General features: G+C 46.1%; 1 protein-coding gene across 1 annotated transcript in view; it reads right to left on the bottom strand.

The window, feature by feature from the left end:
• The window catches only part of LOC138976113 (putative RNA-binding protein EEED8.10), a 52,875-nt gene that overhangs the window by 21,695 nt on the left and 17,797 nt on the right, over positions 1–13,383 (bottom strand). Inside the window, exons 6-12 of the mRNA XM_070348937.1 lie at positions 12,758–12,851; positions 12,221–12,304; positions 11,570–11,683; positions 11,229–11,326; positions 10,625–10,665; positions 10,211–10,286; positions 5,867–5,923 (exon numbers count right to left, since the gene is read on the bottom strand). Coding sequence (XP_070205038.1) covers positions 5,867–5,923; positions 10,211–10,286; positions 10,625–10,665; positions 11,229–11,326; positions 11,570–11,683; positions 12,221–12,304; positions 12,758–12,851 — 564 coding nt within the window. The remainder of the gene's footprint in view (positions 1–5,866; positions 5,924–10,210; positions 10,287–10,624; positions 10,666–11,228; positions 11,327–11,569; positions 11,684–12,220; positions 12,305–12,757; positions 12,852–13,383) is intronic.

Genomic DNA, 13,383 nt, shown 5'->3' with positions numbered 1-13,383 from the left:
ACTCATAAGCCTGCTTGATGAGCGAGGACACCCACCGGGCCAACGTTACCTTCGACAAATCTTTCTCGCGCCTAGTAAGGAGAGAGATAAACAACAACTTCTGAGAACTAGACCGAATCGGCTGAGTCCGGGCTAAGTACAGACGAAGTGCCCTCACAGGGCAATTGACCGAATCGGGGTCATCCGGGGCCAACGCGCTGGTCAGAGCCTTAACTCTAACCAGCGGAGAGGCCTGCCCCGGAGACTGATTCTTGGCCAGGAAATCAGGCCGGAAACGCAAAGATGCGGAACCGTCCGGCTCAAAGGAGATATCTCCAGGCTGACCCGACAGGGCGTGGACCTCGCTACCCCGTCGGGCCGTAGCCAACAAAAGGAGAAACAGCGCTTTGCGAGTGACATTGAACAGACTGGCCTCGCTTAAAGGCTCAAAATCCGCAGAACGAAGGAATTCCAGGATTAAAAACAAGTACCACTTGGGAGCGGGCAAACGAGCTTTAGCTTCCTTAAGAGCAGCCCCTTTAATGACCGCAGCTATAACGCCCCCGACTCGAACAGAACGACCAATCTGCTTAAGAGTCGCCGAGATAGCGGAGCGCCGGACCCTCAACGAGGAGACTGAGGCGCCCTGCGAAGACATGAAAGAGAGGTGGTTAGCGACCTGAATAGAGCGCGGAGCCACCGAACTCACCCCTCTAGCTGAACACCAGGCAGTCCATGCCTTCCAGTGGGAAGCATAAACTGAAGAGGTGGACGCTCTATGCGAGCGAGCCACCAAGTCCAGAGTCAAAGACGACGCCCCAGAGCGCTTCAGCGAGTCCCGAACAACTTCCACACGTGAAGCTTCAGAAGACTGGGCTCCTCGTGTGGAATGCCTGTTCGGGGCTGCACTAGTTCCCCTCGCACGAGTGCGAGAGGAATGGGGGGCCCTTGGGCGAGCCGAAGAAGATCTGGAAACCAGACCTGCGACGGCCACAGAGGAGCGACCAGAAGAAGAAGGGCCGGCTCCTCCATCTCCGCTTTCCGGATTACTCGGCTGAGTAACAGAAAGGGAGGAAAGGCGTACGCCTCCAGACCCGTCCAGGGAAAGTCCAGAGCGTTCACTCGCCATGCCTGAGGGTCCGGGAATGGCGAGACGAACACCGGAAGCCTCTTTGAGTACCTTGTGGCAAAAAGGTCCACCAGAGGCTTTTGGACCTGGGCCCAAAGGCAAAGCAGTGCCCCGTGAGTGATCGTCCACTCCGACTGAAGCACTGTACCGGAACGACTGAGCGCATCCGCCAAAGTGTTCAGCCTCCCTGGAAGGTACCTGGCCGAGATCGTGATATGATGCTGAAAGCACCACACCAGGATCTCGCAAGCCCTCTCCGAGAGAGACGGGGACCGCGAGCCTCCCTGCTTGTTGATGTACGCCGCCACTGTCATGTTGTCTGTAAACAGACGAACATGTTTGGCATACAGGGAGGGCAGAAACTTGGCCAGAGCTAGAGCAACTGCCTCTAGCTCCAGCAAGTTGATGTGCCACAAGGACTGCTCCGTCGTCCACAGACCGGAAGTAGTCTGAAGATCTGTATGTGCCCCCCAACCCTCCCTGGACGCATCTGTAAAGAGGTCCAGGTCGGGGAGGGGCACGACGATCGGAACACCTCTGCAGACCCACTCCGTGTCCAACCACGGAAGGGTCGCAGACTGGAACCATCCCTGCAAAGGGATGAGGGCGTCCCAGTCCACCAGAGGAGAGTCCACAAACGGCTTCAGCGCGAACTGAAGCGGACGTTTGTGGACCCGGCCCAGTGAAACCAGAAGAGCCATAGACTCCATCTGCCCCAAGATGGAGGCGAGCGAGCGGATGGAAGCCATCAGGAGAGGTAAAGTGGAGCGAATCTGAGCTTGGAGCTTGTCCACCCTTCTCTGAGAAGGCTGGACAGTCCAAGCGACCGTGTCGAAAGACATCCCCAGATAAGTGAATGTCTGTGACGGGGTCAGCTCCGACTTTACCCGGTTGATCGAGAACCCCAACGAGTTGGATTCTCGAAGAACCGTCAGGGTATCCTGCGAACAGCCGCTCTGGGACTGGTTCATGATGAGCCAGTCGTCCAGATAAGCCCGCAGACGGATACCCTGGGACCTCACCAGTGCACAGACCTGTCTCACCACCATGGTGAAAATCCATAGTGCGAGAGACAGCCCGAAAGGGAGTGCGCGAAACTGGTAGATCTGATCTCCCCACCGGAAACGAAGCCATTTCCGGTCGGCCGGATGCATAAGAATGTGAAAATATGCGTCCGTGAGATCGATCGAGGTCACCCAGTCTCCTGGGCGGAGGGAGTCTCGGACAGAGGCTGGCGTCTCCATTTTGAATTTTATCTCCCTCAAGAAAGTATTGAGGAGAGATAAATCCAACACGGGACGCCATCCTCCTGATGCTTTGGGAACAGCGAACAGACGCCCGTAAAATCCCAGGGAGCTGTGGACCCGAACTCTCTCCACCGCGCCCTTCTGCTCCAGGGAGGCAATTTCCGACTGCAAGACGGAACGTGCTTCCTGCGAGAAGGGGGGCTTGAACCGCGGAGGCACTCGGGTAAGAGGCGCCTTTTCCTCCCGCCAGAGTAGACGGAAGCCCGATCTCACCACTCCCACAATCCATTGGCTGTCTACTACCGACATCCAACGAGAAAGTGCCCGGGAGGGGCCTCCCGCCATCACCAAGGTGGAGGGCGGGAGGGAGGTGAGATCGGGAGCGCTTCATTGGGGGTGTGGCTTACTTCCAGAGCCGCCACGCCCCCTCCCCGATGCCGTCCTCTTCTTCCCACCACGAGCGGCCGGCGGAGCCTGCCGCTTCTGAGCTGGCTTGGGGTTAGACGATGTCTGAGCCTGCTTCTGCTTAGAAGGCTGAGACTGTTTCACCCCCTTCAGAGTGTAGTCAAGGAACTGACTGTCCTTGTTTGACTGAATCTCCTTCTGTCTGGCATCCAGTGCCAGCGGACAGAAGAGAGACTCCTCTGAGACCGGGGAGACTCTCAAGGTCTCCCTAGTAGCCAGCTCCGTGAATTGGGACTGCGAGAGGAAGAGATCCCTCCTACAGAGTACCGCTTGGGTGTACTGCAGGGAGGAAAGACGCAATTGTTCCTCATTGACCTTGGCCAATGCGGTCAAAAGCGCAGAGACATCGTCCGCATTCTGTTCTTCACTGAGAGTGAAAGGAACCAGCGAATCGGTCAATGCCCGAGACAGAGCCCGAACGAGAGTCTCCGCAATGGAGGACAGTTCGATCTGCCGACGTCCAACCTCCTCAGCAGAGAGGAGGGAAGCCTCGGAAACCGGCAAAACCGAATCACGCTTGATCGGTTTAGTCAGAAGAGGCAGCAATTCCCGGGAAACCGGAAGGGTAGCCCTAGGGAGTGCAAAAGACGCCAGCCAACTCTGGCTCTGATTGGGCATGCCAAGCTTCCTATTGGCCGTAGGCACGAAGGAAGAGGCTTGGGCAGCTGAAGCCACCCACTGCTGAGCTGATTCCGGAACTGGACCAAAAGGAAGCAGTAACGGAACAGGCACTGGCCGAATACCACTCCCCGCATGTGCTGGACGAACCAGTGAATGCGAAAGTTGGTAAGCCACTGACGGAGACTCGGCGAACCGGAAGGAAGAAACATCTTCCTGTGCCGGCCGGAAGTCCGCCATGGCAGAAGGAACGAATGATGCGGAAGAGTCCGCAGCCACCACCCCTTCAGGAAAATAACGAGACGTTACTTCCGCCGCGACGTCAAGAACAGCCTTGAGCTTCGACGGAAACACGCCCCGCGACTCCTCGCTGACCACTGATGGAGCATCAGAATAGTCACACGTGGAACCATGACCGAAGTCACCAGTTCCGGAAGCAGAAGCATGCCCTGGCAAACCGGAAACCGAAAAAGCCTGAGCACTAACGTCATCCTGCCGCCCAAAACCCTGTGAAGGTAAAGGGTAAGCAGGACGACCATCCGCAAAAACCGGAGCTGGATGAGCTGACGTCACTCCCCCGACTGAGTGGAGTGATGCCTGCTCAAGCCTAGGCGCTTGAAAGCCGGAAGGCGCACGCTGTAATCCACTATCTGGTATCCGGAAGGAACCACCAGAAGAGGAAGAAGCGTTTCCGGCCGAAACCGGAAGTGTAGTCAACGGAACCGCAAAATGCGGAAGTGAAGACTGCACTGGTTGACTTCGCGATCCGGAAGGACCGGAAGTCAGTGAATACTCCATCCTGCCGCGACCGCCGTAGCGTGCCGGAGCGGACGGATCATCACTTCCGGCAAGTGCCGGAAATGCGGCAGTCGAAACCGACTGCCGCCGCTGTTCGATCAAGTCCGGGGCCTCGTAGGTTATCGCCGGAAATGAAAGATCAGCAAGGTATCGGTCGTGACCCGATGCGAAAGAGCTGTCCCCCGAAGGAGAACGTCCAGGCGCCTCACGAGGGCTATCGGACCAGCTCTGCTTACCAGCCGACGCTGAAGAGGGAGGACGCTGCTCCAAGCCGGAAGTGGAGGACAAAGACACGGAAGCCAATGCCCGGACGTCACTGCCAGATGCCGGAAACGCCGAACTGCTGGCGACGGAACGCTGAAATTCTGCCTGCACCAAGCTGCGGATTTCCGGAACCAGTGACTTTAACAGAGAGGAAACCAACGCACCTTGTCCAGGTGCTAACAACGATGACGAAGTCTCCGATGTAGAGACAGGTGCAGAAGTAACAGTAGCGCTAGGCGCCGCAAAAGAAGCAGAAGTAGTAACAGCGCTAGGCGCCGAAATTGGTACAGCCAACAAAGTGTTACGCTCTTGGTCTGTAACAAGTAACGTTGCTTTAGAAGAGGAAGACTTAGGCTTAATTTTCCCCTTGGGGTCCGACTTGCCACGGCGCTTGTCTGAATCAGACATGTTGACAACAACACGTGGCAACGCGAAAAAATTTACTGAAACATAAGTCTAAACGACTGGAAAATTCAGTAAACACACGCACGAATGCGTTTACAAAATACTATAGCTAAACTTGCCCCACAAAAAGCAGAGGCACGGAGAGCTACGAACAAAGTCACACGAGCTAGAAAACTAACTCACACAACAAAATGGCGACACGCAAGACACTGACACGAACGTCAACAACACGTGGCAAAGTAAAAAGATTTACTGAAACGTAAGTCTAAACGACTGAAAACACAGTAAACACACACGCTTACGCGTCAACAAAATACTAAAGCTACACTTGCCCAAACAGAAAGAGGGCACGCAGAGCTACTAGCAAAGTCACACGAGTTAGCTAACTAACTCACACAACAAAATGGCGAAACACGCAAGTCACTGACACACAAGTCCGTAAAAAACGGACAACGTACAGTAACGAAACAGCGCAAACAACCAACAACAAACGGGAACGAGCTCACCAAACTGTAGGCAAGGCGAGCAGAAAAGCTGGGTAACGTGGCCGGCGGGTGTCACTCAAACACACAAGGTCAGCCACAGAGCGTCAAAAAGTGAACCGTCCTCTCCGAGGTGAAAAAGACGTATGAGAATAGGCACGTGTTCCTAGAGGAAGTGACGTGGCATACACCCGTATGGGAGGTAACTCCCGGTGTGCTGGCCCATTACCAAAGCTACTTTCACTTTCGTTTTGGTGATGGGGTTGCTTCCCTTTAAATTCTTTAGCCGGGTAAGCGTTTTTCAGTGATAAGCATCTCAGGTGACTCAATGCTAATGTGATTCGGAGTAAGAATATGATATTTAATCAGATTTTAGCATAACATTACTTTTATCTTTTTTTGCTGTACACAATTTTACATATTTTTATCATTACTCACAAAAAAAGAAAGAGGAGACAAACAAAAATCAACACATTTACCTTGTAGCAGTCATTGGCTATCATACATGTGAGGTTTGGCTGCAGCATGAAGAAGCACTGCACAGCAAATCAAAAGCAGTTATTGTCAATACAATCCATTTTTTATGATACAGTGGAACCCCCCTTTTAAGAGCCCCCAATTTAAGACTCCCTCCTTTTTAAGACCTTGTTTTCTCAGACTTTCTGTTCATAACCTCTGTAAAATTACCCCCATTTTAAGACTCCCTCCTTTTTACATTTAGTCAAGTTTTGACTAAATGTTTTAACATAGAGGGGGAATCGAGACGAGGGTCGTGGTGTATGTGTGTGTGTGTGTGTCTGTCTGTCTGTGCGTGTGTAGAGCGATTCAGACTAAACTACTGGACCGATCTTTATGAAATTTTACATGAGAGTTCCTGGGAATGATATCCCCGGACGTTTTTTTCATTTTTTCGATAAATGTCTTTCATGACGTCATATCCGGCTTTTTGTAAAAGTTGAGGCGGCACTGTCACACCCTCATTTTTCATGATTGAAATTTTGGCCAAGCAATCTTCGACCAAGGCCGGACTTCGGTATTGCATTTCACCTTGGTGGCTTTAAAATTAATTAATGACTTTGGTCATTAAAAATCGGAAAATTACAAAAAAAAATTTTTTTATAAAACGATCCAAATTTACATTCATCTTATTCTTCATCATTTCCTGATTCCAAAAACATATAAATATGTTATATTTGGATTAAAAACAAGCTCTGAAAATTAAAAATATAAAAATTATGATCAAAATTAAATTTTTGAAATCAATTTAAAAACACTTTCATCTTATTCCTTGTCGGTTCCTGATTCCAAAAACATATAGATATGATATGTTTGGATTAAAAACACGCTCAGAAAGTTAAAACGAAGAGAGGTACAGAAAAGCGTGCTATCCTTCTCAGCGCAACTACTACCCCGCTCTTCTTGTCAATTTCACTGCCTTTGCCACAAGCGGTGGACTGACGATGCTACGAGTATACGTCTTGCTGAAAAATTGCAGTGCGTTCAGTTTCATTCTGTGAGTTCGACAGCTTGACTAAATGTTGTATTTTCGCCTTACGCGACTTGTTAAGACCTTGTTTTCGCAGACTTTCTGTTCATAACCTCTGTAAAATTACCCCCATTTTAAGACTCCCTCCGTTTTAAGACCTTGTTTTCTCGGACTTTCTGTTCATAACCTCTGTAAAATTACCATTTTAAGACTCCCTCCTTTTTAAGACCTTGTTTTCTCAGACTTTCTGTTCATAACCTCTGTAAAATTACCCCCATTTTAAGACTCCCTCCTTTTTAAGACCTTGTTTTCTCAGACTTTCTGTTCATAACCTCTGTAAAATTACCCCCATTTTAAGACTCCCTCCTTTTTAAGACCTTGTTCTCTCAGACTTTCTGTTCATAACCTCTGTAAAATTACCCCCATTTTAAGACTCCCTCCTTTTTAAGACCTTGTTCTCTCAGACTTTCTGTTCATAACCTCTGTAAAATTACCCCCATTTTAAGACTCCCTCCTTTTTAAGACCTTGTTCTCTCAGACTTTCTGTTCATAACCTCTGTAAAATTACCCCCATTTTAAGACTCCCTCCTTTTTAAGACCTTGTTCTCTCAGACTTTCTGTTCATAACCTCTGTAAAATTACCCCCATTTTAAGACTCCCTCCTTTTTAAGACCTTGTTCTCTCAGACTTTCTGTTCATAACCTCAGTAAAATTACCCCCATTTTAAGACTCCCTCCTTTTTAAGACCTTGTTCTCTCAGACTTTCTGTTCATAACCTCTGTAAAATTACCCCCATTTTAAGACTCCCTCCTTTTTAAGACCTTGTCTTCTCAGACTTTCTGTTCATAACCTCTGTTAAATTACCCCCATTTTAAGACTCCCTCCTTTTTAAGACCTGATTTTCTCAGATTGTTGAACGTCATAAAAGAGGGGTTCCACTGTACAGCCTCTGATAAGACAAAATAAACAAGTCGCGTAAGGCGAAAATACAACATTTAGTCAAGCTCAGTCGAACTCACAGAATGAAACTGAACGCATTGCATTTTTTCCGCAAGACCGTACACTCGAAGCATCGTCTGTCCACCGCTCGTGGCAAAGGCAGTGAAATTAACAATCCAGAAAAGCGCGGTAGCGGTTGCGCTGAGGAGGATGGCACGCTTTTCTATATCTCTATTCTTTTTAACTCTCTGAACGTGTTTTTAATCCAAACATATCATATCTATATGTTTTTGGAATCAGGAACGGACAAGGAATAAGATGAAATTGTTTTTAAATCGATTTCGGAAATTCATAATTTTTATATTTTTAATTTTCAGAGCTTGTTTTTAATATGAATATAACATATTTATATATAGCTATTCTGATGAACACGTGGGGGAATTCGGGGGCTGTGATTGGATGGTCTCTTCCGATCATCAAAGCATAATGCTACGGAAGTCGGCCATTTTTCTCAATATCCAAAAGCATATTGTCAATAACAAAGACGCATGGTTCTGGTTTCTTCCACGTGTATAAAGTACACGCATACCTCGCCAGGTTTGTTTCTGTGACTAGTCAACAGACGATGCCATTTGCTTTGTGTGTGTTTTTGTTGTTGCTTACTGTACATGACATACATTACGTGTAAAATCCAGTTCTTTTACAGGCAACAAACCGTGCAAATTTCCAGAAGCTGCAATCTGAAGCGACCTATCTCTGATTCTAGCAGACGATCTCTCCAATGTTTAACACAAAATCAGCAAACTCTCCTGTCACATAGAACGTCCATTGTATAGTGCAATGTTGAAATGAAGTTACCAGTCTGAAACATTTAGTCGTTTCTTCTGAGACAATCCTTGTTCTCTTATCATCTACAGATTTACCGCAGTCTTCACCACACGAATTCCCAACAGAAGTCAGACTTTCGAACATACAATATACGTAGGCAAGCATGATACGTCATGACGTCATATGATTCCTAGCATATTGACGTAATGCTAAACATCCGATTATCTCAAGTTTTCTCCGTAATACATGTTCGTGGATTTTTCAATGTTCGGTTATTTCCGTGGCTGGAACTGTCGTCTGCAATCAACGACATGGACCATTCTGGTACTTGTTGCTGACAAAAACATGATTTTAACACAGAATTTAATGTCAGAATAGCTATAAAAACGCTATTGTGTTTTCAGCATAGCAATAGGGTCCGATATTTAGACTCGAACAAGTATAATGCGACTCGTCTTCATCATACTTGTCTCGTCTAAATATCGGGCCCTATTGCTACGCTGAAAACACAATAGCTGTTAATGTTTTTGGAATCAGAAAATGATGAAGAATACGATAACGTAATTTTGGATCGTTTTATAAAAACTAATTTTTAATTACAATTTCCAGATTTTTAATGACCAAAGTCATTAATTAATTTGTAAGCCTCCAAGCTGAAATGCAATACCAAAGTCCGGCCCATGTCGAAGACTGCTTGGCCAAAATTTCAATCAATTTTATTGAAAAATGAGGGTGTGACAGTGCCGCCTCAACTTTTACAAAATGCCGGATATGACGTCATCAAAGACATTTATCGAAAAAATGAAAAAAACGTCCGGGGATATCATACCCAGAAACTCTCATGAAAAATTTCATAAAGATCGGTCCAGTAGTTTACTCTGAATCGCTCTACACACACACACACACACACACACACACACACACACACACACACACACACACACACACACACATGCACACATACACCACGACCCTCGTCTCGATTCCCCCTTTATGTTAAAACATTTAGTCAAAACTTGACTAAATGTAAAAAAGAAGATGAAGCAGACTAATGCACCCATCTTATTTGTTGTTGTTGTTATTCTTCTTCGTTCATGGGCTGAAACTCCCACATTCACTCATGTTTTTAGCACAAGTGGATTTTTACGAGTATGACCGTTTTTACCCCGCCATTCAGGCAGCATACGCCAATTTCGGGGGAAGGATGCTGGGTATTTTCGTGTTTCTATAACCCACCGAACTGACATGGATTACAGGATCTTTTCCGTGCGTACTTGGTCTTGTGCTTGCGAATGGGGATTAGGCACTAGCAGGTCTGCACATAAGATGACCTGGGAGATCGGAAATATCTCCACCCTGAACCCACCAGGCGGCACCAGCTGGGATTTGAACTCACGACCTTCCGATTAGGAGTCTGATGTCTTAGCACTGCGCCCGTCTCTTATTTGTTCAAATGGAAGAATGCTCTCATCCCCTGTCAAGGCCTGCACAGATTTGTGATGGTTGACATGAGTGTTTACCAAGGAAGGAATGTATCTCTAGGCATCATCTAAAAGACCACCAAACTCGCCTTTCCTGTGACAGCAAAGTTTTCAGCAAAGTCGACATGCTCCAGCTGCTGGCAGTTCTTGAACAACCACCATAACCTGCAAACATTAACAGAAAACAGCTCAACGGTCAGGGTTTTCATGTGTGTGCATGCTAACACACACATGCATGCACGTACACACCTACACACACGCATGCACGAATGCATGCATGCACACACACACATGCATGCACACATACATATATATACACACATGCATGTATGCACGCACGCACGCATGCACACACACCCACACGCACACACGAAAGAACATCTCATTTCAGACAAATATTTCTCTGTGTAATAGGTAGTTAATCATAAACACTCCTGTCTGTTTCTGTGTCTCTATGTTTTCCAACTTGTGTATAACATTAACATCTATTCTTCCGGACTTACCCTTTCTCTGCAACATGTCGGCATCTTTGTAACGTTATCCACTGAAAATAAAACAAGAGAAATCAGTTACGGACAGACTCGAGATGTACAGGCAATATTAGTCATATTAAGGTTCATTCTATATGAAATCTTATGAAGTGAACTTGGCAAAAAACTAAACAAAATACATTAAAAACCTATGTTGTTGATGGTGTAGGTGTTGTTCTTCTTCTTAGCTGCAAATGCTGATCCTGAGCTTTTTACTCTGAGGGTTACCTTATGGTCAGAGCTTTGCATGCCACAATGTATTTTACCCTGCCACCTGGACAGTTTCGAATGCTAATCTGAGGAAGACTAGGTACATGAGACTAGTGTACAACTAGTTTCAAGTTCAAAACCTCGCATACAGTAAATATTCTAACACTGTACTGAATTGTAATGTTTCAACCTCTTAAGCCTAACTCAAGTTACTGACATGCAATATTAAAACTTCTTATTCCTAATACGCCCATACCTTGAGCCCTTTTGCACAACTGGACAGGTAACTCACAACATCAAACATGTCCAGCTTGACTTTACACACACACACACACACACACACACACACACACACACACACACACACCTTGAGGCCTTTAGCATGACTGGACAGGTCTCTCAGTCCAATGTTAGTGGCCGCAACACCCGACATGTCCAGCTTGACCAGCCCTGGACAGTGGTGACCTGTATAACAAAAAGCAAAGACGTTGCACACAGTGTTAGCGTTAGCAATACATTTCTGGAATTTTATCGGCTTTTGTGTTAAAATACTAGTGGGGGAAAAAAAACGCGCACCAGTCAGTTGTACTGTCAGTACAAAAAGAACAGGTTAAAAAAATTGTACTTGTATTCTCCGAAATGTCTCAAGCGTAGCAAAGAATCGTGGCTACCGACACGTGTGGTTTGATGGGTATGATCTCAACTCACCCACGATGGTCATGGAGTATTCGGTCAACACCTGGGACACAGTAAACAGGTTCAGACTTCGCAGCGACCCACAGCAACGGTTCAGCAATGACATCAGCACTTTGTCTGTCAGCACTGAAAAACACAGTCGAATGCAAGACATGAGATCATAAAATTGCAAAAAATAAAAGTTTGTATAAATCCTGAAAGTAAAAGCATGCCCAACTCACACCCTAGGGAACATTTTGGGGAGAGAAAAAAGCTAAATTGTGCAATCTAGAGATTTCCAGAATGTTATCTGGAGATTTGAAAATGCCAGAAATCTGCCAAAATGGCAGAACATTTTGTGCCTGATCTTTTTCATCATCAGAAACAAATTAGATTAGAACTTAGCATGAGAGCGGCTTGTTAAAAATTAAAGCGTAAATGTACGCCTCTTCCAATGCATAGACTTCTTGTCCTATAATGTGCTGGGAAAGGGTTTTTCGTTTTTTTGTGTGGGTTTTTAGTGTGCATAACTTCTACTTACCGTCTCGTATTTGAGTTTTTCTTAAAAATGGGATGACAAGAAAGATGAAAGAAAACACAAGGGAGAAAAAAATTAAAGAAAAAGAGGGAGAAAGAGAGAAAGAATGAGAGAGAGAACAAGTGGTGAAAACATCAGCTACTTACGATTCTTAAATGAAAATCCTCTACAGGTAAGATCCCTTCTTTCTTTCCACAACTGCAAAGCCGTCTCCCGCCATTTTCGGCACACTGAAAAACAAAGATGAGAAATAGATGTGATGCCAGTTGACGTTAACTGGAAATAACTCTATTAGGATTTACAAGCGGAAGGGAGTTGCGCCCCGCTTACAAAACCTCGAACAAGCGGAAAACATATGGTCCAACAGGAAACACATGGTCAATCAGTTAAAACATTGATCACAGCAAATAACTGACTCTGATATGTATTTTATGCGGTGTCCGCTCGATATGACCCCATTTCTTTTAAAAATATACACATCACAGTTAACGATTTGTCTTGGTCATGCTGGATCGCTTGCCGAGGGTGTGAGCTACAACGTTCTTTATACCCATACCACTTCAGGAATATGTAAGGTATGAGACAATTTAAAAAAAACAACTAAACTCTAATTAGGTAGTCAGTAAACAAGAACAAGTTACAACTCTGCAGAGAGTGTAATATCACAGGCGTTTGGAACAAACCTCTTTCCACTCGTACCAGTTCAGGAATGGTGAGGTAGGAGAAGATAATCCGCCACTCATCCATTGTCAGCATAGCAGATTTGTCTCCCCCAGTCTAAAAAAAAAAGACAGTCCAGGGAATAACACACAGGTGGTAGCTCAAGTGTTACGCAAACATTTTTACTTGAATTAAATTTGGGGAACAGATTATCTCTATTCTTCGCAGCAAGCCAAACATTTTGTGAGCTTCATTTGTCTAATTTTACATGTGTTTTTTCTTCTTTCTTTTCTTTGGTTGTTTCTTAGTTTGTTTGTAGAATTAACTTCTTCTTCTTCTTTGTTCATGGGCTGAAACTCCCACGTTCACTCATGTTTTTGCACGAGTGGTTTTTTTTTAATGTATGATCGTTTTTAACCCGCCATTCAGGCAGCCATACGCCGATTCCAGGGGAAAGCATGCTGGGTATTTTCGTGTTTCTATAACCCATTGAACTCCGACATGGTTGACAGGATCTTTTCCATGTGCACTTAGTCTTGTGCTTGCATGTACACACCAAGGGGAATAAGTCACTAGCAGGTCTGCACATAAGTTGACCTGGGAGATGGGAAAAAACTCCACCCTTAACCCACCAGGCGCGGCTAGGATG

This window comes from Littorina saxatilis, linkage group LG9 (genome assembly GCF_037325665.1).
Source record: "Littorina saxatilis isolate snail1 linkage group LG9, US_GU_Lsax_2.0, whole genome shotgun sequence".
Lineage (NCBI taxonomy): Eukaryota > Metazoa > Mollusca > Gastropoda > Littorinimorpha > Littorinidae > Littorina > Littorina saxatilis.
This window is presented reverse-complemented; position numbering and strand designations above follow the sequence as displayed.